The sequence below is a fragment of the Eublepharis macularius genome, chromosome 10 (genome assembly GCF_028583425.1).
Source record: "Eublepharis macularius isolate TG4126 chromosome 10, MPM_Emac_v1.0, whole genome shotgun sequence".
NCBI classification, from domain to species: domain Eukaryota; kingdom Metazoa; phylum Chordata; class Lepidosauria; order Squamata; family Eublepharidae; genus Eublepharis; species Eublepharis macularius.
The window spans coordinates 77,381,226-77,409,007 of NC_072799.1; the positions used below are offsets into that span (position 1 = coordinate 77,381,226).

Below are 27,782 nucleotides of genomic sequence, written 5' to 3' on the forward strand. Positions count from 1 at the left end.
TCTCCCTTGCCATTATTCATGACAGATGTAGCTGCCATACAAACATTATTTTTTCACTCCTTGCTCAGACCATCATAAGAAAAGGACTACAATATGGCTGTGCAGCCAGTCTCCTTTCCATACTTGGGTAGGTGCTATTGTGTGTTAAATCCCACACTCCCGCCCCCTGAGCCCAGAATGTGACTATCACTTCAACTGAATCTTGAGAAACTTCAAAGAAACGTAATTATAAGATATCAAATACATTTGACAGACGGCCGAGTTCAAGAATACCACAGCAGGGGTTCCAGTTTGAAAAAAAATTCTCAGATCTATAGATGACTTTGAGCATTGTCCACAGTACATATGTGCCACGGGTGCCAGTGCCTACACACCAAGGTGATGATGGAGCTGTAGTGCCTGTCTGGTAGAACTGGAAGGACTTGGATTCAAATCCCTCCTCAACCATGATGCTCACTGGGTGACCTTGGGCCAGTCACATTCTCATTTTAACATGGATAAAATGGGAGTGAAGATGATTGCAGAGAAGGACTGGCAATGTGAAATGCAGTAGATGTACATACATAAAAGTTTCAAGTAGTTGCTCAATGAAAAGTGAATGTGCACCACAACTACTTGCTCTCAAAACTGTAGGATAAGGACTAAACTAGAAAAAGTTTAGAAATGCACGATTAGATCCCCTTCTTTAAAAAAGTTAGATATCCCTGCTGCCTCTCCAGAGAACCTGCTCAAGGCAGATTAGTAAGTGGAACCTGATAAAAGCCTAACACCTTACAAGCTGTTAACAAACTATTAAACCCCCAACAAGAGCATAAAAAGCAAAAATGTTGTACATCTTAAAATGAGTCTAATAAAACAGTTATCAGGCAGGAAGCAAATGTAAAAATTACATTAAAAGATCAGCCACTTAATTAAAAACCTGAGTGAAATGTTTTGGCTTAGCTCCTCAAAGAAAGTAGAGTAGGTGCCTAGTGAGCTTAAAGGGTTTTGAAGGTGCCACCACTGAAAAAGCTATGACTGAGGACATAGCATTCAAGGGTAGCTTAAGAGAGACACCTTGCTGTGAAATCTAAGACACTCTTTTAAGTTTTATAGCAAGGCTCGGTTAATGCACTGTAACATAATTCTTTCAGATCATTCAGTTTTGTGCATGCAGTTTTAAAAGCTGTAATTTCTAGACACAAGTATTTCAGACTTGTTACCATTTTAATCTTGTGTCTTTAATGCTGCACTATTAATGCTGATTATATAAACCAGATAAAGGAAAGCTAAATTTAGAAATGTAGATGGGTATGTGCGAGGGGAGGGGGGGACCTGTAATTCACTTCCAAAGAGAAATTTAAGTTAAAAGGATATAAAAACATTGTGTGTCTAAGGAAATACATTTGTTTCTAGTATTCATGATTTAGAGTTACAGTAGTCAGAGGTGATGAAGCAAAACTGCTGGAACTTGCTTAGATTTATCAAAGTGATACACTAAATTCTCCCATGATTTGCTGTCAGTTCAAGGTCAGCAGCAATAGCAGGATCCAGATTGCATGCCTTTAAAACAAAGAAATTATAGTGCATGTCATAAGAAATGAACTGTATAGTGCTTTGACAATATTTCATATGATGCAGGTACATAATATCTTAAACCTGTTGACCTTGCAATCTTATGTAGAGCTACTCCTGTATAAAACCACTGAAACCCATGAGCTTAAACTGGAGTGAGTAATTGAAGGATTGTACTATAAATCACTCAACTAGAAACGCATCTCCTCAATCCCTACCTTGCAGTTTCCTGTTTATTTTTATGGGTGGGAGATCCCTCCCAAGCTGGGTAAACTGAGGCAACAAGGCAGCTATACTGTAGTACAGGTTGGACTGCTGGAACAAAACAACCATCATTTTCATAAATGCTTACTGAGAGCCAGTTTAAAGAACAGTAGGAGGGTCAAGTGTGAAAACTATTCCATATTATAAATGCCATGCACAAAGAAAATTAGCATTGCCGAGGATTAGATTGAATCCTTAAATGTGCAAGCTTACTATATTCAGACCAAGAAAAGTTACGGCCTCTTATTCTGTCAATTGTGTACGATGACCTGGGCCGATTCCAGACGGCCCCCTGCCTCGCGAAACGTCGCGCGTCGCGCGTCGTCGCGTAGAAAACGCGAAATACCGCGTTTTCTCGCGCGAGTTTTGCGCGACATTGCGCAAAACTTGCGCGAGAAAACGCGATATTTTGCGTTTTCTGCGCAACGACGCGCGACGTTTCGCGAGGCAGGGGGCCGTCTGGAATCGGCCCAGATGGAGAATAGACGTGGGCACGAACCAAAAAAATCCCAAACCACGTGATTCGTGGTTCGTAGCATTCCACGAACCACGAACTTCTGACTTTTTCCCGGTTCGTGAGGTGGTCATTTCACAGCCCCCGCGCTGGAAGCAGCGCGGGCTGTGAAACTGACAGCCCCTTTCACCTGCTGCTCTGGCGGGGTCTGTAAAACTGTGTGCAGTCTGTAAAACTGACAGCCCGGGCAGCAGGAAAAGAGGCTGTCAGTTTCACAGCCCCTATGCCGGTTCCAGCACGAGTTCTGTGAAATGACAGCCTCTTTCTCCTGCTGCCAGAGTAGCAGGAGAAAGGAGCTGTCAGTTTCCAGGAGAAAGAGGCTGTCATTTCACAGCCCCCATGCCGGTGGGGCTGTGAAACTGACAGCCTCTTTTCCTACTGCCCGAGCTGTCAGTTTTACAGACCCCACACTGTTCCAGCACGGGATCTGTAAAACTGACAGGCCGGGTAGCAGGAGAAAGAGGCTGTCATTTCACAGACCCCTTGCTGGAACCAGCGCGGGGGCTGTGAAGTGACAGCATCTTTCTCCTGCAGACCCCGTGCTGGTTTCAGCCCATCAGCTGAACCCGGTGTGGAGTCTGTGAAACTGACAGCTCCTTTCTCCTGCGCAGGGGCTGTCAATTTCACAGACCCCATGCTGGGTTCAGCCAATGGGCTGAAACTGGCGCGGGGTCTGTGAAACTCTGAACCGGCCACGTAATGGCTGGAAAAATTCATTTGTTCCGTTAACACGCATTCCCATGTTTCGGTGCAAACAAACCAGCCATTCCATACAAAATTTTGTTCCGTGGTTTGTTTCGTGCCCATCTCTAGTAGAGAATGCTGTCAAGTTACGGCTGTCTTATGGTGACCCCTGGGGAGGTTTTCACAGCAGGAGACTTAACAGAGGTGGTTTGCCATTGTCTGCCTCTGCAACCCTGGTCTTTGGTGGAGGATTGCCATCCAATTACTAACCAAGGCCGATGCTGCGTAGCTTCTGAGATCTGACAAGATCAGGCTTGCCAGGGCTATCCAAGTCATGGCAGAATTAACATGTAGATTTTATTTAAAAGGAAGATGAACTTGTGATTCCATTACCTTTCATCATATAAGAAAACTTGGGGAGGGGGATAGAATTTGAACTCTGATATTGATGCTTAGTGATATTGTAACACTTACCAAAGAAAAATCTTTGTTCAAGTTAAAAATACACAAAGTCCAGTTGTCACCCCTGGTACTGCATGATGGGCTCTAAAACCCAATGCATCAGACTAATGTCAACTTTCAACCTTTCTCCTTTCTCTCTGTATGGACTTCTTATGGGGGGGTCTTTTAAAGTTACTATCCCATTTGCCAATGAGAAATGGGCTAAAAAGAGAAGCTGGGGTAGTATTCCCATTTAAGCCATTGCATCCTTGGAGCAAATGCAGGTTTGAATTTTATTAGACCAGAATTAGAATTAGACCAGAAATGTTGTATCCGTGGGTGTGTTGTGGTGCCCATCAAGTAGTTTTAGAAAGTGGGTGGGGCTTTTGATTGCAGATTTTTTTTTTAAGTTGAAGAGTTACTGTTACAGCATGATCACTCCCTGAGATTTTATGGTTGACTTATCAACCAAGCCCATTGTGTAAACAACGGGCTCTAGAAAACTGGCTCCAGAGAGCTGCGCTGCTGCGCCGGGCCTTCCCAGACCTCTGGAGGCCCTGAGGAGGCCACTGTGGTGGTGGGAAGGCAAGCCGTGTCACTGACCACTCACTTTTTATCCCCATCAAGGGGCCTGCAAGTGCACCTGCATGGGGATAAAAAGTGAGTTGTCGCCAATATGTCTTGCTTTTTATATGGTACGATTCTCCTGTGGCAGCTATTTTGTGGTTACACCTAAGGCTCAAAAAAAGTTGGGAAGTGCTGTATTAGACTGTCCAAGAACCAAGCTATGCTAACTGTATTACATGATTTTTACCTAAAGGTAAATTTCAAAATCATCTTACAATAAGGTCAGAGGAGGATGACGCTCTTTCGAACAGGTTAATGGACCCTTGGGTTTCTCTGTGACTTGCCGGCTAGTGGTGATGGGTGTAATTGGGTCATGTTGGGGCCTCATCAGAAGTCTTGTCAGGATCTTGCCACAAACAGATGACAAAATCACTCCATTGTAGGGGGAAAGCAGTCATGTCAATTCATGCTGTTTCATATTTATCATAGGCATATGCAATATAATTTACTTGGTAAAAATAAGTGATTACTCCAGAAGATCACATGAAAAGAACAAAGACAACTAAGGGGCGAACTATATCTTATGTGGGAGAGCTGTAATCTTTCAATGTTTCTTTAACATTAAAAATCAATTGCTAAGGAACCAGTTTGGACAAGGACTTCAAGTGATAGTGGTAGTTAACAGTCTCCTCACCCCCAAATTACCCCACAGAGTTGCTATTTTAAAGACAGGTAGTAATATTGTGCCTGCTCCTTTTCCCTGCTGTGGGTTGTAGACACCTCTCACCCTCCCCCATGACCATATCTCTGATTCAAACTAAGGCCCTGAGGAGAGCTTTTCATCTTAGGACAATGGTCAGAGATCTGACCACAGCTTTGACCTTCTAAATCTGAAACTGAGTCTCCTATTAGTACATAGCTTTTTTTTTACCCGTTGCAAGTGCTGTTATTGCCATGTAACATCAGACTAATGGAGGAAAACAACACGTTCAGCTAATTCAGGTCAGATAAGAAATAGGCTACCCCAAAACTTACCTTAGAATAGTATTTCTTAGCTGCCGCAGCATCTGATTTTGTTCCCAGGCCAAGTTGGAGGCACCTGGCCAAGTAGAAGGAAGCCATTGCAAGCCCTTTAGCGATGTAAAAGGGCATGCAGTCCGTTGCCTTTGCTATCTGTTGAATATCATCATTCTCTGCAACCCTATTAAAGGATTCATAATACAAAGTTTTAAAAAAGTAATTTTTACAATCAAACACAAATGGGAATGACCTATAGACCAAATGGTAGTCTTTGTGCTCACACCCTGTTGACACTAAATCTGTAGTGAATGGTCGCAGTAATCACATCACTGGGTTTTTAATTGAATTTCATACACCGTTCAGCAGCTGTTTTTTAAATGGCCAGTGGGAGTCAAGGAAACTTAAGAGTGAGTGGCACTTCTTTCCCTTTATTGCTAAACTAGCTTGATACTCGTGCTTTGCTACGGTATTTACTTTAAATCCAGTTATAATACTTAAAACATTTTTTGGTTTGTGTTTTGCTTTTTTTTGAGTTGGCAACACTAGTGAACTTTTAGGGGAAGACTGGGAGGTGCATTTTACCTCAGGACACATTCAATGACTCCCAGTAGCAACTGCATACTGTTTAGAATGTGGGGGGTGAGAACCAATCAGGCTGCATACGCAAATTACCTCTGTGTTCCAACTATCTCGGGGTAGGGGGAAGGTGTGGAATATTGTGAGCCCCAATCAGCCTGCATATGCAAATGACCTTGAAAGGCTGGCCCAATCAGGGAAGAGTGGCTGAGCTGGCCGTGGCCAGTATTGCAAGCAGTCAGCAGTCTGCCAGCCACACAGGCAAGCCAGGCCCACAGGGAGATTGGCAGCCCTAGTGAAATTTTAGGGAAAGACTGGGAGGTGCATTTTACCTCAGGACACATTCAATGACTCCCAATAGCAATTGCATACTGTTTATAATGTTGGGGTGAGGACCAATCAGCCCACATATGCAAATGATCCCAGTGAGCCTAGAGTGGTAATCTCAAGAAGCAGCTCTGAGCCTATCAATAGTCAGTGTGGATTTTCCATCCATTGACAGAATGGATGGAGCCAATTTGAGAACCAGTTTGGTGTAATGGTTAAGAGCAGCGGGACTCTAATCTGGAGAGCCAGGTTTGATTCCCCACTCCTCCATTTGAAGCCAGCTGGGTGACCTTGGGCTAGTCACGGCTCTCTGGAGCTCTCTCAGCCCCACCCACCTCACAGGGTGCTTGTTGTGGGGGTAATAATGGCATACTTTGTAAACTGCTCTGAGTGGGCATTAAGTTGTCCTGAAGGGCGGTATATAAATTGAATGTTATTATTATTGAAAGGCTGGCCCAATCAGGGAAGAGTGGTCGAGCTGGCAGTGGGCAGGGGCACAAGCAGGCAGCAGCTTGCCAGCCCTACAGGGAAGCTGTATCCCTTTGGGAAAACACATTTTACTACTTTTTACCCCCTTAGGGGGCGAATTTCTTAAAATCCCTTCTTAACGGATGTTTACATCATGAAAGGAATGTTCTCAAATTCCATGTTTCTAGGTTCAGGGGTTTGCGGTCCTATCTTGATGAGTCAGTTAGGACACTTGTCTATATATAGATTCTTCACAGGATGGAAGAAGCTCCTCTCGGAAGAACACTTAGAGGACAGGTGCAAATGTTAGACTTTGGATTCTTTGGACAGTTGAGACTGCCAAACAATCCGTGGCCCTGGCCAGGACTTTGATTGCCCTCCCTGAGCTTTGGGCGGGGCGGGGGGGGCTCCAAAAGGCAGCAGAGAAACCCTTGCGCAGGCAACTCTCGGGCACAACGTCACAGTTCTGTAGAGCACTTGACGTCTAGGTTTAAAATTCTTAAACGTGTCCATGATTTCATGTTGATTTGGAGGTGGGGGACAGAGGGAAGAGAATGGTTTCAGTACAGTGATTACTGACACAGTGATCAGGTTTTCCTTTTCTTCGTTTCCCCTTGCTTGAGGATTACAAAAAGAAGGTGATGAGAGGCTTGAATGCTATTTATATGGCAAAGGTTGAAAGATGGTGGGGGCGTTAAATATCCCTTGGCCTGGTCCCTACTATGGCTGAGATGCAGGAGGAGGGGTGGGCTTTGCTAAAATCTCCCTTCAAAGGAGGGGGAGGTGAGAAGCTTTCGTGGAGGTAGCTCTCCCCTGTGGCATGCCGGAGTGGAGCGTCAGTAGGTGGGCATAGTGTGTGTGAGGCTTTTTAGCTTAAAAAGGAGGATGAAAGAGGAGGTGTTACATATGGTGTGAAGAAAGTGGCCCGGCTTTGTGAGTCATTCAAAGCTGGATTGACAGTAGATGCAAGGCAGACAAAATAAAGTGCCTCACACCATTAACTCACCCAGCGCCCTGCTATCATTGCTTTAGTTGAAGATGCCTTAGATGGTTTTGAAAGAGGGTTAGACAAACTCATGAAGGACAGGTTTCTTGATAGCCATCACCAGATAGCTGAATGCAGTGTGATTTGTTTTGTTTTATAGTTGTTGGTATAGCCCAGGCAGATCTCAGAAGCCAAGCAGGGTCAACTTGGATTAGTAATTGGATGAAAGACTGCCCCTGAAGACCAGGGTTGCAGAAGCAGGCAAGAGCAAACCACTTCTGTTAGTCTCTTGCCTTGAAACCCCACTTGGGGTCGCCTTAAATCAGCTATGACTTGACAGCACTCTCCACCATGTCTCATCTGGCACATGAAGAACACGTGTTGGGAGATGTAATGTTAACTGGGAAGGGTAGTTTAAAAAGACAGAGCTGGTGGCAAGCAAAGGCTTTGCTATACACTGGAGCTGTGTGAAGGGGCTGTGAAATGCCAGAAGGGAAACTTCATCCCATTATAACCTCTCCAGGTCCAAGCCTGGCTCTGGAAGGCAGCTCCAGCCCACTTCCATTCCTTGCTGCCCTCCGGTTGCCATCCCACACAGTTTTAGACTGGAGAGGTTGAAATTAACAGAGACTTTGGGGAGGCAAAGATGGAATTAACAAAGCCTCTGAGGAGCGATCTCGGCTGGCTCTGTCTTTAAACTATGCTTCTTGGCTAACATTGCGTTTCAGAAGCTATATACTGCTGCCTAGCAGTTGCTATGGGCTTACATTGGAATAGGACTACTTGCAAGTTTCCCCAAAGCATCTGGCCAGCTGCATTTGGAAATGGGCTTTTGGACCAGAGAGACCCTTGATCTGATCCAGCAGGAGCCTCTGCTTTTTGACCCCACTGGACCTTTAAGCCCTTCGCTCAGCTAAAATAACGGGAACTCTTAAATCAAAAGGTTGAGTGAGCCCACAGGACCTTTGTTTAGGGAGTCCCCTGCTCTACACCCATCTTTTATCAATCTATTACAGCCATGTAAAAAAACATCAATGACTTCAAGGCATTTCCTAATGGGCACTAAGGATGTTTGATTGGCAGTTGAGCTGCTCTGTTAGCCTTTGTTTAGAAAGGAACAGCTAAACCCAAATCAGTCCCTCTGTCGCACCTTCTCAGACAGCTTGGCAGACTTAATATACAATTAAGCCTTGTCGAAACTGACAGATCACGGTCCCTTTCAAGTGGGCCACCTGGATTAATTTGGCCGCTAATAAGGTTTTAATACTTTTTGTGATTTTTATTCTTGTGCTGGAAGAGCAACGGAAGGGTCAATGATACAGGATACTAGATACTAAATGTAATGAGCAGAGTATTTTGTATTGAACTTTGCCTCTCTCATTTTTTAAGAAGATCAAGGGCACCCTACCGGTGTATCTACGAGCTCTATCCGCTCCCTTTGTTTTTATTGTTCACTTAAATTACTTAAGGAAATCAAGTCACCTCTTGGCAAACTCAGCAGCTTTTGTAAAAAATTTTCTTCTGTAGTAATACTCTACAAGATGACCTTTAGCATAGACGTTTCCACGGTCCGACGCTTGATTCAGACATTCCAAAGCAGCCTTCAGATTTTTACGTACACCATGCCCATAGAGATACATAAGTCCAAGGATGCCCTGAGATTCCAGGCTCCCATTCCCACACGCTTCTGAATGCCAAAAGAATGCCTGTAGAATAGAAAAAGAAGATTCATGCAAGTCAGAACAATCCTTTACTTGCTCCGTAGAGTATCTGTGTGGCCTGATGGCTGTACAGAGTCCATGAATGACTCCCAGAAAGAGCAATCTCGCTTTGTCGTCAGGAATAAAACCACCTTTGTTCATCTGAATACAACGGCCATCATCTGAAACACAATATATGCTCTCTCACACACACACACATTACACCCTCTACTGCAGAATGGACTGTTAATTTTCGGGTATTGTCTTTTGCCTCCTAATATTTTGTTCCCAGTCTCACAGATCCTTCACTTAGTAATAAATGTAGAACTGTTGTGACACTTAATGCCTCTCCAATGGTTACATTTTTAGCTCAAGACTGGTTGTAAATTATCCCAAAACAATATGCCTCCCACGGGTGTTTTGAATCTGCCCTGTCACTGCTCATTATTAAAACTTGGTTGAGTGATAATCAAAATTGGGACTGGGGGTGGGGCAGCGACACATTACTTATGTTTCCTTTTTCTGGCTCCTGAAAAGTTGAGCAAAAACTGTCTGCCTTTAGGAGAATCGAGAAAAACAGGCTCCTATTGATGTGTGCATTCTGCTTGATGATTTCTAGCAGACAAATCCTGGGAAAGAAAAAGTCCTGTGAAAAAGCCACTGCACACTCCCCTTGCGCTTTGACAATCAATCCAGGAAGTACAGTTCTTAGCATCCTGAATTCAGATGAGGCGAGGGGGTCACTATGCCCTTGGGCTGGTTGTGACAAGTAGCACAAACAAATCCTTTTCAAATTCTTAGATACCTACACTTTTTGGGGGGGGGGGGAGGTTTGGGTCTCCTTATCGTCACAGACTGCACTGGGGGAGCTGGGGAGATGTGTCTGCAGAAGCAGCCTTCCACATCTGTTGCCTGTGTGCGGCTGGAGGCATCTCCCCACCTACAGCCCATCCGAACTGGTTGGATGTAAGTTTCAGTGCAAATGGAGAAGAGCATCTGAGGCTGCCAAACGATTCCCAGCATATTGCTGCTATTGTCTCTGGGAATTATGTTTCTTCCTCTGCTGAGTGAATGGCCTCAACCTGAAAGGCACCCAATGCACCAGAATTATTTTAAAAGGAAATGTGTTTGCTAACCTTCAGAAGAACACTTGTTTGAGATACAGAGGACCAGGGCTTTTTTTCTGAGAAAAGAGGTGCTGGAACTCACTGGGTTGCCCTCAGAGAAAATGGTCACATGGCTGGTGGCCCTGCCCCCTGATCTCCAGACACAGGGGAGTTTAGATTGGCCTCTGCGCCGCTCAGCAGCACGGAGGGCAATCTCAACTCCCCTCTGTCTGGAGATCAGGGGGTGGGGCCACCAGCCATGTGACCATTTTCAAGAGGTTCTGGAACTCCGTTCCCCCACGTTCCCCCTGAAAAAAAGCCATGCAGAAGACCATGGCTCAAATTATATTGATTTTTCACTTTTTTGGTCTTACCTTTGGATTTTGCCTGCTATTTTTTTTTTGGCACTGATCCTTGTCATCTATAAATACTATAACCTCTTTCCACTGGAGCATGTTATATACTGCAATTTAATTGAAAACTGGAACCACTTTGGTGTATTGGTTAAGAGCAGCAGGACTTTAATCTGGAGAGTCAGGTTTGATTCCCCATTCCTGGGTGACCTTGGGTCAGTCACAGCTTCCAGAAGCTCTCTCAGCCCCACCCACCTCACAGGGTGATTGTCATGAATAATGACACACTTTTTAAACAGCTCTGAGCGGGTGTTAAGTTGTCTTGAAGGGCAGTATATAAATCGAATGTTGTTGTTATAATTAAAACCCACCCACCGAGGACTACCTTTTTCAGATCCTTGGGATGTGTTGCAGAATACAGCATTCCAAGGGCACTCTGAGCCTTTATGCTTGCTTTTGGGTTTCCGTGGTCTGCACCAATAAGCCATAATCTAGAAAATGAAAGGAACTTTACGTGATGCCACTGGGTTTTTTTCCCTTGACATGTTTACCTGGCAGCTTCCCAGATGCCTTAGCATGAAACGAAGTGTGGCGAGATAAAGGAAGCACCTGGAAAAAGAGGGTCCCTGCCCACCCTCAGGCTGAGATAAGGAGGTGGATCGAGGGGTGCCTGAGCTCAAAAGAAAATGTCCGTGGCACAGTTCCACTTGCTCAGACAGTGGTGCAATGGCTGCAGCCCCACATAATGCTTTAGTATAATTTTAAAATGAAATAATGCACACATCTGGAACAACGGAATATACAACATGATTTCATTTAACCTGCTGTTGAAATTGTGGCGAAAGAAATATGTTGTGCTATGTCTTGTGCAAGCAGAAAAGGTAGCGGAGATAAGAGTTGCTTTCACGTGGTGCAAGCAGAGGGTGAGAAACAATCTGAGCACAAGGACTGTTGTACCGCACACAAATCTTCCCAGCGATCCAACCCACTATCCCCTGGAAACAGCATTCCATGGGCTGCTCTTGCTCCTGCCGGCAACATGGCTGGGTGAAGACCCGGCAAGGTTTGAAGTGTGTGTGGACTGTGGTGATCATATGTGTGTTGGACACAGGTCCCACCAGCTACAGAGCTCCACAAGGACGTATCCAGGTAGCATAAGTGCCTTGCAAGAAAAGGGTACCTTTCAGCCTCTTTTTCCAAGATCTCCGTTCCACATCCTTCCCAATAAGCTCTGCCAAGATTGTATGCTGCAGCAAACTTTAAATGCCTTGCCTTAGGGGAGTCAGAGTTGACAATCTTCTCCATATATTCCACTCCTTTTTTCTGTAGGTGACAAAAGCAAATGCAGACCCATATTGGAGACTTGACATTTCTAGGCAAAATAATCTTTAAAGTTTTACTTTCCAGGAAGGGATGGACTCAGGGATTTTTTTCTGGGAAAAGAGGTGGTGGAACTTAGTGGGTTGCCAGCACAGGGGGCAACTCTTGGCAGGAGGTGGTGCCCCTGGTACCACGTGTGTGCAAAGTGCGTACATGCTCCCAGGACCAATGATGTCACATTGGGTCAGCTGGAACAAGGGGGAGTTTTAAAAAGTTTAATAGAAAAGAGTCCAGTAGTTCCTATAAGACTAACCAACTTTACTGTAGCATAAGCTTTCGAGAATCACAGTTCTCTTTGTCAGATGCAACGGGACTCTGTTCTGTTTTGCTACTATAGACTAACATGGCTAACTCCTCTGGATCTTTAAAAGTTTAAATTGCCCTTGGTGGAAATGGTCACATGGCTGGTGGCCCCGCCCCCTGATCTCCAGACAGAGGGGAGTTTAGATTGCCCTCTGCACCACTCCAGCTCCCCCCTGTCTGGAGATCAGGGGGCGGGGCCACCAGCCATGTGACCATTTTCAAGAGGTTCCGGAATTCCGTTCCACCGCGTTCCCCCTGAAAAAAAGCCCTGGATGGGCTGTATCTCCTTGTTATTCCTCCTCTCATAAATGTTCTGCTGCTTCTATAAAAGGAGCCCTAGAATTACTTGTGAGTAAATCATTATGTCATGTACACGGGGTACAGCACCACTTGCTGCATGAAAAGGAATGCACCCAGCCAGCAGACCTCCTATCACCCTTCACTGGGAGAAGATCATGACGGCACACAGAATGGTGCGGGGAAGCCAGAAGCACTTGTTTAACGCCGTTTTCGTTTACCTACAAAATACTCTGGAAGAGATGCATTAATCAGCAACTCCCGGTAGGACATGGTGCTACCTTCAGTGGTCATTTCTAAGACGTACACCAGGGAAAGAAACGTGTGCAAGTACATCCTTATAACAACAGGGAGTCTGGCTGTGAAACAAGACTCTGATTAAGGCAACGGTGGGACCTCTGACACTAAGGAACCAGAAACATGCCATTTAGTGGTAATTTCTACCTTATTCCCAGCCCCATTAACCGCATGGTTCCTAGGACTGATACAAACTTCTTTAGGCCTGCTGCTACCAGCAGCTAACCATGGTTTGTGGGGGAAGGCTGCCTGCCCTTGATGGGATTTTGCCTGCTTGTTCCCTTGGCTTCAGCATCACCATCTCTTTTAATCTGTTGAATGCCAGTGCTATGGACAAGCTTATTACCCAGGTCTGCTTGCCAAGGCAACAGATCAGGAAAGGTGGCTGTGGGCTAAACTACACAGGTTGGACCCTTGTCAGCTTCCCTCAAGTTTTGATGGGAAATGTAGGCAGCTTGGCGGAATGTTGGACAAGTGACAGTTGAAAAGTCCATTGGACAGCAGTCAGAGAGCGAAGCTGCGAGACCAGGATGCCTACATTTCCCATCAAAACTTGAGGGAAGCAGACAAGTGTCCAATCTGTGCCTTTTGTCACTTGTAGCTTGGCCCTGTCATCCATTGTCCTTTTCTTCCTCCAGTTTCAGGGTGCTTGGAAGCGACTGCCCCGAGCATAGGCAGTATGCATGTCTTTATGTAGCTCTAAGCCTTTCTTAGTCAACTTTTTCTGTCTAGCAAAGTGGGCTGTTTGATATTAAACTTCATTCAACAATAAACCAATTAATCTTCAAAAATGCTATAAGCAATTTTTTTGCTACAAACTGAAGAGGAGCGTACTCAGTCAATGTCCTATATATGATTTTCATGTCATTTTCAATGGGCTTAGAAGGGTGTAGCTCTACTACGCCATTGTTTTTTATACATGTTACAAAAGATGTGACGGCTTGGAGAAAAAAACAAAAACATTTGAAAAACAAAGTTATTCTCTTATCCCCTGTCCCACAGAGAACTTCAAAAAAATTCAACAGAAAAATTTGAAATTTGGGGGCACGCTGAAAAAAAAAGATTTTTTAAAAAATATTGCTTTGGGGGGGTTGCCTTTCAAGGCAAGGTTTCACTCATTCAGAAAGTGCGTTATGAAGATTTTTTTATATATGACAATCTACTGTATTAGATAATGGTAATTCCTGATTAAACAAAAATGCTATGCATTTGTGTGATTCAAGATATATGGTGAGAAATTCATGAATACAGTAAAGTTTCTTGGACTTCGTGCCATTTTATCTAACACTATCAAAACTAACATTAGGAATTTGTTAACAGTGGTATTCTGTGACCAAGATGACAAAGAACAGATCCAGAGAAGTTAGCTGTGTTAGTCTATAGTCGCAAAATAGTAGAGTCCAGTAGCACCTTTAAGACTAACCAACTTTATTGTAACATAAGCTTTTGAGAACCACAGCTCTCTTCGTCAGATGCATTTGATGCCTTGCAGTAAATATAGCCATTTTCCCCTCTCCACTCATTACACAGGTGCACAGGCAGCACAACAATAAGAGGTACAGGAGAGGAAGTTGGAACACGTCCGTCATGTCCCCATCCAGCTATCTGTCCACTCAGTGCAAGTTTCAGAGAGGGAGCGATTTGGACTGAAGGGACAACAGAACAGGGATATTAGAGATGCATACAGGTTCCCATTCTCCCTAATAATCTGCTGTACTGTCAGCAGAAAGGGAATAGAGCTACAGGACTATCTGCCAAGTGGATGTTGTATCATGAGGACTGAGTCACACCTGCCTTATTTAACCCATTTTAAGAAGTAGGGATTTGCTTAGCAATGATACCGTTTGACGTGTCCTGAAAATAAGAAAAGTTATTGCTGAAGAAACAGCTACAATGCAAATAAAAATCTACCTGCTAGTTGCAACTTACAGGATCTGCTGGGGTCCCCAGTCCATCATAATACATCACGCCTAACTGATACATGGACTGAAAATCTGCATCTTTGCTTTGTTCAAACTGCAGTAATGCCTCTGCATACCATCCCTGCACAAGAGACAACCAGCAATCACTTAATAAATCAAACACACAAACCCAGCAAATCTGGCTACTGGAACTTTCAGAATCAAACCAGGCAATTCTGAAATCCTAAAAGAGCGGCATCTGAGTACACAACAAGGGATAGAAAATTAGCAATAGATATCACTGTGTATTTTTTAAGACCACTGAGAGCTAAGCTACAAGTGACGCCTGACACAGGTTGGACACTTGTCAGCGTCCCTCAAGTTTTGATGGGAAATGTAGGCATCCTGGTCTTGCAGCTGTAATGGAGAGCCAAGTTGTAAAACCAGGACGCCTACATTTCCCATCAAAACTTGAGGGAAGCTGACAAGTGTCCAACCTGTGTAAGGCATCACTTGTAGCTTGGCTCTAAGGAGCTGAAGTGGGCACTGGGGCCTTGCTGCAGGGGAGGGAATTTGACTCCTTTTCATTGTGCTGTCCCTCCCCAATTCCTATTAGCACCAGTGGGAGGTGGGGGCGGGGGTGAGAAGCAAGTACAGTTGTACCTGTCCCTACCGAGGCTAACAGCTTTTTTGCAGAGGCTGATTCCTGTTTGTTGTTTGTTTGTTTGTTTATACTGAGAAAACAGCATGGGGGGTATCCCTTTGCCTCACCCCACCCTGAATAAATCAGGCTTCCTGCAGCTGCTTTTTACGCTGAAAATGTACACAGTTGATCTAATTATAGATTTCCTCTATTTCTTCTCATGGTCTCCAGAATTAACCTCCCCCCCACCAACATACTAATATTTTGAGTGCAATTTCAAGATTTGTTTTTCAATAATGAACTCTAACCTCTTCAAAAAACAGCTGCCCTTTTAGAAAATGTCCCCGGGGTTCTCCAGCATTGATCTTCTTGTCCACGAGCTCTTCAGCCCTTGCAAGTAGAAAGGAATGACTGTAATTTTCTGTTCAAAAAGGGAGAAAAAATAGTCATATCTGGTCCCAAAACTTCACAGCAGTCTAAGTTACATGATCATCATCTATAGTGCCACATTTGTTACAAGATGAACCATATTAAATGGTTCTCTTCTTCAGGCACTTTCTACATGCTAAATACAACTTGGCAAGATCAGTCTTAGAGTCTCTCTGCACGAGACATCTGACGTGAAGAAAACGTGTTGGGAGATGCAATGGTCGCCGGGAAGGGTAGCTGGCAGCAAGGCAAAGGCTTTGCTATATACTGGAGCTGTGTGCAGGGGCTGTGAAATGCCAGAAGGGAAGCTTCAGCCCATTATAACCTCTCCAGGTCCAAGCCTGGCTCTGGAAGGCAGCTCCTGCCCATTTCTATTCCTCGCTGCCCTCTGGTTGCGATGCCACACAGTTTTAGACTGGAGAGGTGAAATTGACAGAGACTTTGGGGAGGCAAAGATGAAATTAACAAATCCTCTGAGGAGCAGTCTCTGCTAGATTTTTGCCCAGGGCCCCAGAATCCGTAAGATTACCCATGCAATTTGGGGGCTTTTCTCAAATGATTATGCTGCCAAAAAAACCCAATCCTGACACTGTTGTTCTGCGCTTTTTAAGACTCCCCTGGTTTGGTTTTATGGCTTGTTTTAATGTTCTTATTGATAATTCTTACATTGTTAGTTTATGATACTGCATTGTTGTTACTTTGTGAGCAGCCTTGAGCAAGTCTCTGGAGAGAGAAAAAATCTCCAATAAACAATGCAAGCGAGCCCATTTCCCTAAACCTGGAGCTGCCCCATTCACACATAAACCGGGAGAGCAGACAATTTTAAGAGACAGCAGCAGACAGCCACAGGCTGCTGAATATTGTCACTTCCCCCCCCCCTGTCCATTCACACGGCCACTTTTCTCCCACTTGGGCTCTGGTACTGGAAGTGGGCCTAAGAGAAATGCTCCTAGGGGAAGAGCTGTGGAGCCCCAGGACCTGGGCAGGGAGAAGGGTTCAGTACTTTCTTGCTACTATATATCTCTTCAGCTCTTTAAATCACTCCCGCCCCAGTACAATCCAGTGGGGCAAATCCATGTAATTCGGCTTCAGTTCTTTAACCTGCAGAATTACCTGGAACCAGGGCTCATTTCGAGGGGGAATGTGCAGGAACGCAGTTCCGGCAGTCCCCCAAAGAGGTCATATATCAGGTAGCCCTGCCCACCTGACTCTCGGCCATTTTGGGCCCATTTCAGCCTGGATTGGGGTCGGAACAGCCCGGATCGGGCCTCTGACGGGTGGTGGATCACTCTCAGCAGTGGCCCAATCCTGACAATTTTGGGCCCCTTTTTGGCCATTTTCAGCCCCTTTTTGCCATTTTGGGCCCAATTTTGGGCCTGAATGGCCAGGATTGGACCCAAAACAGCCAGGATAGGTGATGTCAGGGGGTGTGGTATACGCAACTCAGTTATGCTAATGACACACTTCCGGTGATGGCTAGGGGTGTGGCATATGCTAATGAGTTCCTCCAGCTCTTTTTCTACGAAATGACCCCTGCCTGGAACATTTGTTAGAACTGGCCGATATAAGCTGGAAGTTCAGAGAGCATTTCCCTGTGAAAGGATTCTTCACACTTGGATTTTTCCAAAAATCAAATTCTCCCTTCTACATAAATGCCAGGCTCCGCCAGTTAGATCCCCAGTTACTTCACCGCAGACACTTCAAGAGTCCAGTCAAAGTTTCTTTATTAGAGATCCATCAGTATCACTGCACTCAGACAGCAGCATTGGCAGAAGTGAAGTAAAGGAAGAAAGCAATGTTAGTTATCGGGCAGGGTTCCCGCCTTGGGATAGGGACCGTTAGAATTTAGGCGTGCAGGGCCTAGGAGGTTGGAGCGGGTAGGGGAGGGGAAGACAAGGATGAGCTCATTTCATGTCTCAGGGAGATATGGCTCCGACTGGCACTTCAAGGACACTTTTCCATGCCAGTCAAAAAAGTGAAAGTAGCCACCTGCAAGATAAGCGATTCACAGCCACACAGTTAGACAGCTACACCGATAGTTCTTTACACATTCTCAGAGGCTCAGAACACAATACAGAGTATAATAGGCACACATGGCAGATAAGTAGGGCACATCTCACAATAAGGCATTGGGAGGAAAGAAAGCAGCATGGTATAGCCTGACCTTGTCAGGTCTTGGAAGTGAAGCAGTGCTGGTACTTGGATAGGGGATCACCAAGGAAGACTCTGCAGAGAAGGCAATGACAAAATCAGCTCTGCTTCCCTCTTGCCTTGAAAGCCCTTGCTGGGATGGCCGTTAAGTTGGTTGCAACTTGAGGGCATGGGCGTACCTATGTATTGCACTGGCCTGTTACAAGGAATGGGAGGCTTCCGTGTGCAGTCCTCCTCGTGCCACTGCTCAAGGAATGTGTTTGGCTTCATCTAAGCCTACAAATATACCGTCTGTGGGGCATGAAAGGAAAAACCGGAAATCCTGGGTAACATGGTACGTGTAGTCTACTTACGTGGGCAGGCTGCCCATTTGATCACATCTGATTCAGCACTCTGGATTTTGGAAATGGTTTGGAGGATGGTCTCAGAGCCACTTTCCTGAGGCAGAGGCTCACCAGTCAGCCTCATTTCATTCTTTCAAGTTCTCCTTCTCTGCAATAAACGAATACAGTTGGGAGTCACACACTCAGACAGAAGAGATTACGGAAGTCACCCAGAAATTCTTAACTTTGTCCCCCTTCACACCCCTACCACCTGTTCCAAACCAAAATGCCACACACCTCTTGTTTCAGACCCTTTTCTTAAGAGGGGCACCCTAGGTGGATTTTTCATATTGCCCCCACATCTCTCTGAGGGTCAGCACAGCCCCTTACACAAACACCTTTCAAGAGTCTCTTGTTACGAGGGTCATTTTGACCAGTCTCCAAATGCCGAGTGGCTTGGCTGGAGCGAGTATTACCTGGCACTTTTCAAAATGAGGGAGACTCGAAACCTCTCCATGGCTCTTGAAAAGCATCAACGTGCCTGCTGAATACTGGAGGCCCCTCACATTTCAAGGCACTTGAAACAAGTCCGCAAAAAGGAGAGGCAGCAGCACTATCTTTTTGGCCCTGAGGTATACTGTATTTTTTTTTTCTGGAGCCAAGTGTTTTCAAAAGTGGGGAGGCTGCAGCCTGTCGCCCCCTTGTTTGGGCTCTTGTATTATTTGTATGAGAGCATGACAATTGTCAAACTGGCTTAGTCGAAGGAAGGCAGACTCAATCCCACACACACACCCCACAACCTGTCGCCATGGTTGAATTTCCTGACCACATTATGCTGCCCAACAAACCCTCAGACAAGATGGACGATCATGGTACATAGAGTTGGGAAGGCTGTGATTCCCTAGTAGTGGCAGTTTTCCCTCAGCATACAGCAATATTTCTAGGAGGCAGTTTTGGGGGGGGGCATTTGACCTGGGCCTCAAGCTCAAGGAGGTGGGCATTCAGATTTAAGCACTTTGCGCGGGGCCGGGGGGGGGGTGCGTTGTTGGCATTTCTTAAGTTTCACAACTTGTTTTTATGCAAGTATCTCATCATTTCTCATTTTCTTAAACGGCTTCGGGGCCAAAAAACTGAAAGTGGCCCAGGCCTATCTAGACCTCTAAGAGAGCCTGGGAAGATGATGGCATTTTCCTTTTTAAAAAAGAGGGAATGTTTACAAACTATCAAGCAAGTAGCAGCCTAGTTGTGCAAGCTTCGAGATACTCTCCCTTCTATGTAGGGTATGCCTTGTGTTTCTCTCAACATGCTTAAGAGGTAGAGGCTGAAATGTAATGCAGCTTGCACTGGCCATTCTCTTTGGATTTCTTAGCTGATAAAAATCTGGCAGCAGGGGGGAATTGATTGGAGAAAGAAAATTCTTTATATGCAAGTGAGGGATTTTTTTTTAAATAAAGAAAAATAAAACTGGAGTCCAGTTGCATCTGAAAGAATAAAAAGTTTTCCAGCACAGTATTTTGAGAGTCAGAGCTGCTTCATAGAAGCTTATGCTGGAATACATTTTGTTAATCTTTAAAATGCTGCTAGACTCCCGCTTTATTTTGCTGCTACTGACTAACACAGATGCCCATCTGGAATTCTCATTTATCAAGCAAGTCTCTGAAAAGCAGGGTCTTCTCTACTAGCTTCTCCTTTGACCTCCTCATCAATACAAGGACCCCTCTGTGCTAATTGAGAAAGGGATAGATTAAGACTGATGAATTTCACTGATAATGAAGCTCAAGACAATGCATCCACCTGGATTGAATCGAGACCTAGGCTTCCTGTCTCATTGTCAGTGCTTATTTCTCCACATCCACCATCCCTCTGCATACTCCGCCCCATCCAATCATGCCTGCTATTGTCTTTCACTGGCTTTTGTCATTCGGCATCTGAAATCACTCTACTCACCAAGATACAAGGACAGATGGACTCACGTTCTAGCTGTATCTGAAGAAGTGAGCTGTGGCTCATGGAAACTTATACCCTACCACAAATTTTGTTAGTCTTATAGGTGTTACTGGACTCTTGCTTTTTTTCTACTACTGAGGAAGAGGTGACACAGCCCCAGCCAGATGTGCACTTACTTAATACATTGCTAGGTCGCAGCGCTACAGAGCAGCAGAGTACAAATGCATGCATCTTATCAATGCACTATACGCTGCTCTTGAAAGGGAACAGAGGATAGTTTTGCGATTTATTTTTAACCAGAACAAACAGGGATCGACTTTAACACAACAGAGACTTTGTTTGTTGTAAAATCACACCACCCTCTGATCATGTGCAGAGTGCATTTTTAAAAATCGCCACTACTAACAAAAGTCCTTCTACAGTGCTAGGATAGGGGCTCGGCGTTTCCAGGTGAGGTGGCTTGGCTCGAACCCCTCGTCCACCCCACCTAAAAGTTAAATGGACGACTCTTAGGATGGGTAAAGGGTCGAATGTGCCCGCCCGATTAAGTCAGGGAGCGCGAGTGACTCACTGAATTCACCTTCGCTTCTCATCGCGGCCTGCGCCCTCCCGCATCGCCCGCAGCTTCGCCCTCTTCCTTTCTTCCGGAAGAGCGGGCGTCAGGGCAGCTTGGTGTCGCTTAGCAACCGCTTCCAGCGGCTCCTAAAACACCCACGTTCTCCCAGCGCCCCGCCCCTTCTTCCTCCAATCGCGAGGGAGCTAAGAATGAAGCGACAGCGCATTGGTGGAAGAGCATTGAGCGGAATTGTTAGGTCTGAAAGAGGCGGGGCATGTCCCGGACGCGTCATAGACTATCGGGGTGGGCGGAGGGAGTGGTACGTAGTGGTTAGAATGTGTGCGCAGGCGCAGGGAGACCAAGTTCCAATTGTCACTCTGCCGGAGAGCTTGGCGGCCGACCGTGGGCATGCCGAGCGAGATCTAACAAACGAAAACTTATTGCATGGCACCTTGCCTGCATCTCACAACTTAGAGCAACTTCAAGGCTTATAGGTGGCCAGGCTGCGCTATGCAGGGAACTGGGGTGGGAAAGAAAGAGGAAAACAAAAAAGGCAAATATATAGCAGTTGTCATAGAGCCTGCTCGCTCGCTCGCTCGCTCGCTCTCTCTCTCTCTCTCTCTCTGTTATGTGCCATCAAGTCGCCTCCGACCTATGGTGACCCTATGAATGAAAGACCTCCCAAAAGTCCTATCATTAACAGACTTGCTCAGATCCTGCAAACTGGAGGACGGGGCTTCTTTTATTGAGTCAAGCCGTTTCGTTTTGGGTCTTCCTCTTTTCCTGCTGCCTTCCACTTTTCCTAGCATTATTGACTTTTCCAGAGAATCTGCTGCTACTTCATTTCATTGTTACAACTTGTACTTCTCTGTGCCTCCCCCTGGAAACCCTACAATTTGTTGCCCCAGAGCAAGCTCATAGGATTGAGAAATACAGGACATTTCCCCTTTGATGTGTATTAGACACATAATAGAAACAGAATATTATTTAAATATTTATTTAAAAATTTAAGTTTATTTAAAAAGTAATAATCATAAACATTTAGTGAGCCTTGAAACCCTTTTTGGAAAGTGACAGCATGCAACATAATAAAAATTCAAGGTCATTTTGAGTAGAATCACTATGCTGAGCCGTCCCCAGATTGGTCTTTTCTGAAATGCTGGAACATTTCAAACGGCCTTTGTTTCTACAGAAAAGACAGACAGTATGAGGGATGCTCTCAGAACTTATTTGTACAATGGTTTCTAATCAAACCATAGAATGCTGCAGATAGAAATTGCATATGTGTTTGTGACTCAGATAAATGAATGTACATATTAAATATACCACAATTGCCTTTTGTTATTATTACTGCATGAATGTGACAACAGAATCCATGCTTTAGTTTTTTATTATTATTAAGAACAACCAAATGACACATAGTGTGCAAGCTTTTGCATTTTCCAGAGCTCTTCATCAGGACAGATGTTACAAAACAAAGAAGAGGGAGGAAAGCCAGTTTTTTGGGCCATGATTTTGAGACCTTTTCTTGCCCATTGATGGGAGATGAGAGGCATTGGGGGAGATTGTTGTTATGGAATTTAATTGCTTGGTTACCTCTTGCTTTTATGGCCCACAGTCTGTAGCAACCCGATCTCTTTTTTGCCTGCTGGAACATCTCTACCATATAATGGCATGAAAAGATCTGAAAATCATGGCCTTAAAAAACCCCTAGTTCAGGGGTGGGCAATTGTTTTGGCTGGGGGCCACTTTGTGGGAGTGGAGGTTAGCGGAGGGCCGCACCTTTTAAAATGACTGCATTCATTAGTTAACTTTGCATTTCAGAAAAGGTATAAATTGTATCATAAAAATCAATAAATATAAATTAAATAAAATAGTGGTAGTTTTATTCAATTTATTTATTGTGCAAATTTCATATAATTTATAGCTGCAAGCACATTTAATTTTAGAATCAGTTTAATGAGACAAATGTACCCTATCACACTTTTCTACTGTCTTGGCGGGCCACAAAAAACTCCGTAGCGGGCCACATGTGGCCCACGGGCCGCAATTTGCCCACCCCTGCCCTAGTTAATTCCCTCTTTTTTATTTTGTAAAACATGGCTTGATGAAGAGTCCTGGAGAACTTGAAAGCTTGCACACTGCTTTGTGTCATTGTGTTGGGTCCTAATACAAGCTATTACATGGGCCTTTGGGAGTTTACTTCTGGACCAACACAGCTGTAAACAACTTGTTTACTAGTTACAATAAAATGTGACATTTGAAGCATCCTAATTCACAACACACCTAATTCACAACAGGGACAAATCTGTGGCATGTGGATACCTCGATGCAAAGGTCAGAGGCATTCACAGACAAAATAGATCTTTCGGCAAGTCTGAAAGAAGTCCCAGCCTGGCAGGAAAAAACCTGAAATTTAAAAAAAATGGGGGGAGCTAATCCCCCTCCAAAAGATAGAGGCAGTGTCCCTCTCTTTAAGAAACGAACACCCCCTCAGAGGCCGTTGTGGAAGGTCCTAGAAGGCAACAACAACAGTATTGCCAGCCTTTATTTCTAGTATTGCCAGCCTTTGTGCACGCACGCTCGTTCTGTGGGATGAAACCAGTCGTGGCCCATCTAGTCTGGCATCTTGTATCACACAGCAGCCAACAAATTATTCTGGAGGGCCAAGGAAGATGGCAGAGGCTGAGGCTCCCCAGTGTTGCTACTGAGTACCGGTATTCAGAGATATACTGCCTCTGGATTTGAAGGTTCCATTTTGTCACCAGGGCCAATAGCCACTGATGAACCTTTCCCTCCAGGACTGTCTAAAACCACTTAGGGTCATGGCCATCACTACATCCATTGGCAGTGAATTCCCCCATTTAATAATTTAAGTCACAATTTGTTTTGCCTGTCCTGAATCTGTTGCCCATCATCTTCATGGGTGCCCCCCATTATGTCCTACGATTATTGTAGAGGCTTCTATTTTCTCCCTCCTATACATAAATTTGTAAGTCTCTATGATGCCTCTGTTAGCTCTTCTTAACTGAAAAGTTCCCTTTAGCCGCTTAAGAGAGGTGCTACACAACCTCTTAAGCATCTTATCATCAGTTTCTGATGTATGAATTTATGGTCCTGTGTATGTTTTATCCTTTCTTCTTGTATGCCCCTTGGGGAGATGGTGTTCTTGGCCAGGAAACAAGATATATATATATTAATCAACATAATCCCAGGCATGTGCCTAAAGGAACAGGTCCCCAGACTCATTTCAGCAGGACTTGTCAGTGTGCAGCATAAAAGGGTTGCTTTTCTTTTCCTTCCTCCCTTTATTGTGACTGTTGTCAAAGAGAACAGTCTGTGGGTGGCTGAGTGTGTGTGATACGTGTCTCACTGCACTGTGCTTCATGGCTGCTCCACCTGCCACAAGCTCTTCCTGCTTCCTCTCCTCTCATAAATAAAGAGAACCCAAAGCAAGCTGCTTATGGAAAGCCCCAGCAGGAGCCAATGGGCGCACAGCGAGGAGCTTGCCTTGCATGTGCTCTTGTTTGCCTACGTGCAGAAGCCGGGCTCCCAGCAGAGAGGGCGGGATTCCAGGCAGAATGTCCCTTCTTCAACCGGGACTGCTCAGCTTATGCGAGATGCAGCGGAGGTAAAGAGGCTGTGCTGAACAGCCACTTCAGTCTCACCGTAACTCTTGCCCCTGCAAAAACTGGGAGAATGTTGTTACTGTGGGATTGCAATGCAGAGGTGAGTCTTGGGGCGTTTTTACATTAGAGCTGCAGAGGTTGAATTGGAGGTAGCATCAAGTTTTGAAATCTATGAGAAATAATAGTAAAATTGTTACCTTGTAGCAAGCTTCATTCCCTTTAGGATCTCCAGTTATTGCTTGGGGACCTTGGCTCCAGTTAGCGTGGGTGTGGTGAATCAACCTTTAGGTACAAGCTGTACATTTCAACTGCTTGCTTCTCAACCTTGCAGTCTGAAGACCTGAGCTACCTGATGGAAGCAGGAGCCGAAGTAAACATACCTGCTGATACGGTGCGCCAGCAACCTGCTCACCTGGCTGCTTACGGAGGCCATGCTTTCTTCCTCCTTTGGCAACAGCTGACAGGAGCCGATCTGAACCACCAGGTACAAGTCACGCTTTCTATTTCTTGAGCAGTCTTGTGCCAGCAAGGCTATGTTTTCATTCATTCATTTGAAAGATTTATCCTACACACTTCTCATCTGGACAGCTGTTGCCTAGCACTGCAAATAATACGGAATTGTAAAACTCATGCTCTGTTTTCTTGTAGTGGGCGAGGTGTTGAATAGATAAAATTTTGGATTCCCATTTACTTTGGATTCCCAATAAAGTATTAAGAGGGTAGGAACTGACAGTATTTTGCTATAGGAATTTACTCTGATTTGCTGGTCACATGGAAAGCAAGCCCAAATTATTCACGTTCTTGTTTCTCACGCACACCAGGAGGAGCAATTTTTAAACCTCACTTTTCAGTCTTGCCACAGACAGCTTTTCTTCTTTTAGACAATAAGCTTAAATGCAGGGGTCCCTTGTTTAATTAAAAAAGTCTACATTCTTGAAATGTAAGTTCAGCACCCTTTAAATTTATCCAAATGGCAAATCAGAGGGCCTGATCCAGAGATCAATGCAAAAACCTGTCTCTGCTCGTTAATTGCATTTGCTGGATTGAGGTTCTGACATTTAATGTCAACATAAGAAACAGTGAGCTAAAGATCAAACTGGTTCATTCCCTAGGGCTTTATTAGCTGATCATAACAGTTACAAGTCTAACTGGGACTACAAAATGCAACATTTTTATTTAGGATTGGCTTGGGGAAGCTCCAATTCACAAAGCAGCTAAAGTTGGGAGTTTGGAGTGTCTCACCTTACTTGTTGCCAGTCATGTCACCATCGAGTAAGTATACTTTCTGCAATACTAATCACATCATTTATCCAAGTAACATCCTATAGTTTATTCTGGAAAACTGTGAATTAAATATGTTTCAACATGAATTTCAAAGCTGGTAAAACCATGTTGTTATCCTAGTTCCTTCTAACACATATACTTTGAACTGCATGTTACTTTACAAAAAGATCACTCACAAACTCGTAGAAGGAACTTCCAGGTAGCTTTAGTAAAGAATGGAACTTTAGGTCTCAATTCAACTAAAGTGAATTGTTGTTTAGCCTCCCACTGAAATTAATGCCACTTGGAGGTGCCCATTTTGCCATATGGGTTTCAACGTGACTTAAGCATGACTAATTGGATCTCAGTGATGTAACTTGATGCTTTTCCACCATGGAAACCAGAGACTTGGCTTCCCACCCTTGCTTAGTGTTGTAACTTGATCCTGTTGCATTGATACCATTTGTTCCCAAGTGAGTGTGCACAGTATTGCCGTTTTTGTGTTTAAATGCATTGCTTCGTCTGACACTTGGAAAATGTATGATAAATATCAGCAATCAAATGTATTGATGTTGTCTTCGTTTTGTATCCTAGCTTATGCAACAAGAAGGGACAAACTGCAGAAGACCTGGCGCTGGCTTTTGGATTTTCGGATTGTGCTCAGTTCCTCATGACAATGAGAGAAACTCAAAATAGGAAAGCAATCAATCAAGTCAGCGATTCCCTCAGTAACAGAAACGACCTGCTGAGAGAGGCTCCAACAAGGCAAAAACGAGCAAGTGAAAGCAGGGCATCCATAAGCAAGAAGACAATGAGATCAAACCATACAGGGTTTAGCCAGCACTAAACAATAATAGATTTCCTTTAAACAGGCAGCTACTCCAAAGTACAACTTTCAGTCAGTAGCTACTTCAATCAGCAAAAAATGTGTAGATCAATGTTTCCCTGTGTCCAAGTGTCATATCAGGGGTATACATCAATTAAAAGTTACTATTTCTAGACACAGCCTACTCAAAAGGGACTCCATTCACAGCAGCAGGAAAAGTCCTTCTTATACATTCTGTTAGTTGTCTAGTAGCACCACCTTCGCTCCCTAAATACAATACCGATTTAGCAGCGCTCTCTTCAATGTGGAGATGTTCCCCATTCAAAGAAACGCAAGACATGTAAGATAAAGTGCGTCTGAGAACAGTGAGGACGCCTGTCTAAGAATTAAGGAACAGAGCTATTTCCAGAAGATATGAGGGTTCTCGTGCATCCGCCTAAGCCAAAAGCACCTACTTTATTAAAGTCAACCTTTACTGCAACCTTCCATGACAACACAGAGCAAGATCTTTTTTTTAAAAAAAACACAGAGGCACTGTTAAGCCATATGCAGGAACACTGTACTTGATTGTACTCCACTCACTCCTACATGGGTGATCTACTCCATTTTCCCAAAAGTTTTCCATGAACAACCCCCATATTCATTTGCTGCTGAATGAACAGAGTAAGGGCAGGCAACCACCTCCTCAAAACCTGATTTCCACTTCTGTGATGCACCACGCTGCAACTGGGGTTCCAGTACCGGTCAAGTGTTAATTCCGATTCATCCTGTGCACTGGAAAAGTAAACTTTTAACCGGCATTTAAACAGATGCAATGTTTTTTCATCATGTGAAAGTGAAGAGAAATATGAACAGTGACCCCCGCAGAAAAGCACCAAGTCTATGGATGAATGTTGATCAAAACCAACTATGTTGAACAATTCCTTCTGAGAAGGAGAGTGGTTTGCTTCTTGAAGAAGATACCTGTATTCCTGTATTTCTGTGCTAAAAACATGCAATAAACACTGTCGTGTATTTTCTATCATCTTCTCTACGTTCAACATTGTATTTAGCACTAACTGTGACTGTCACTCATCCTACGACACAAAAATAATGCACACATTTGCATAACACATTCAAAGGGAAGGCAGAGGGAATGGGATGGTATTCTAAAAATAATATATTCCTTATTAAAAGCCACCAGATTCTACTTTACTTCAGCACAGTCTTGGGCCAAATGGATACTTTTAGCTAGTATGTACAATACAATAATGTCTGTCTTGAAGATAACGTACGTGC

General features: G+C 44.4%; 2 protein-coding genes across 4 annotated transcripts; one reads left to right on the forward strand and one right to left on the reverse strand.

Moving 5' to 3' along the window:
* Positions 1 to 262: 262 nt before the first annotated feature.
* Positions 263 to 20,884, reverse strand: LRP2BP (LRP2 binding protein). Of its 3 annotated transcripts, none has more exons than XM_054989796.1 (10): positions 20,811 to 20,884; positions 18,314 to 18,452; positions 15,689 to 15,801; positions 14,766 to 14,879; positions 11,740 to 11,882; positions 10,945 to 11,050; positions 8,883 to 9,106; positions 5,060 to 5,225; positions 4,300 to 4,430; positions 263 to 1,542 (listed from the first exon to the last, which is right to left on the reverse strand). In XM_054989796.1, the coding sequence occupies exons 2-10, from the start codon at positions 18,426 to 18,428 to the stop codon at positions 1,500 to 1,502; spliced, it is 1,155 nt and encodes a 384-aa protein (XP_054845771.1). In that variant the 5' UTR covers positions 18,429 to 18,452; positions 20,811 to 20,884; the 3' UTR covers positions 263 to 1,499. The 3 variants fall into 3 exon arrangements, with proteins under 3 accessions (XP_054845771.1, XP_054845770.1, XP_054845772.1); XM_054989795.1 differs by having other exon boundaries at positions 20,802 to 20,878; XM_054989797.1 differs by lacking the exon at positions 4,300 to 4,430 and having other exon boundaries at positions 20,802 to 20,878.
* Positions 20,885 to 24,432: 3,548 nt separating this feature from the next.
* ANKRD37 (ankyrin repeat domain 37) lies at positions 24,433 to 27,525 on the forward strand. Its single transcript, XM_054990440.1, has 4 exons — positions 24,433 to 24,515; positions 24,747 to 24,899; positions 25,596 to 25,687; positions 26,273 to 27,525. Exons 1-4 carry the CDS (start codon positions 24,486 to 24,488, stop codon positions 26,523 to 26,525), a joined length of 528 nt encoding a protein of 175 aa, XP_054846415.1. The 5' UTR covers positions 24,433 to 24,485; the 3' UTR covers positions 26,526 to 27,525.
* Positions 27,526 to 27,782: the final 257 nt, after the last annotated feature.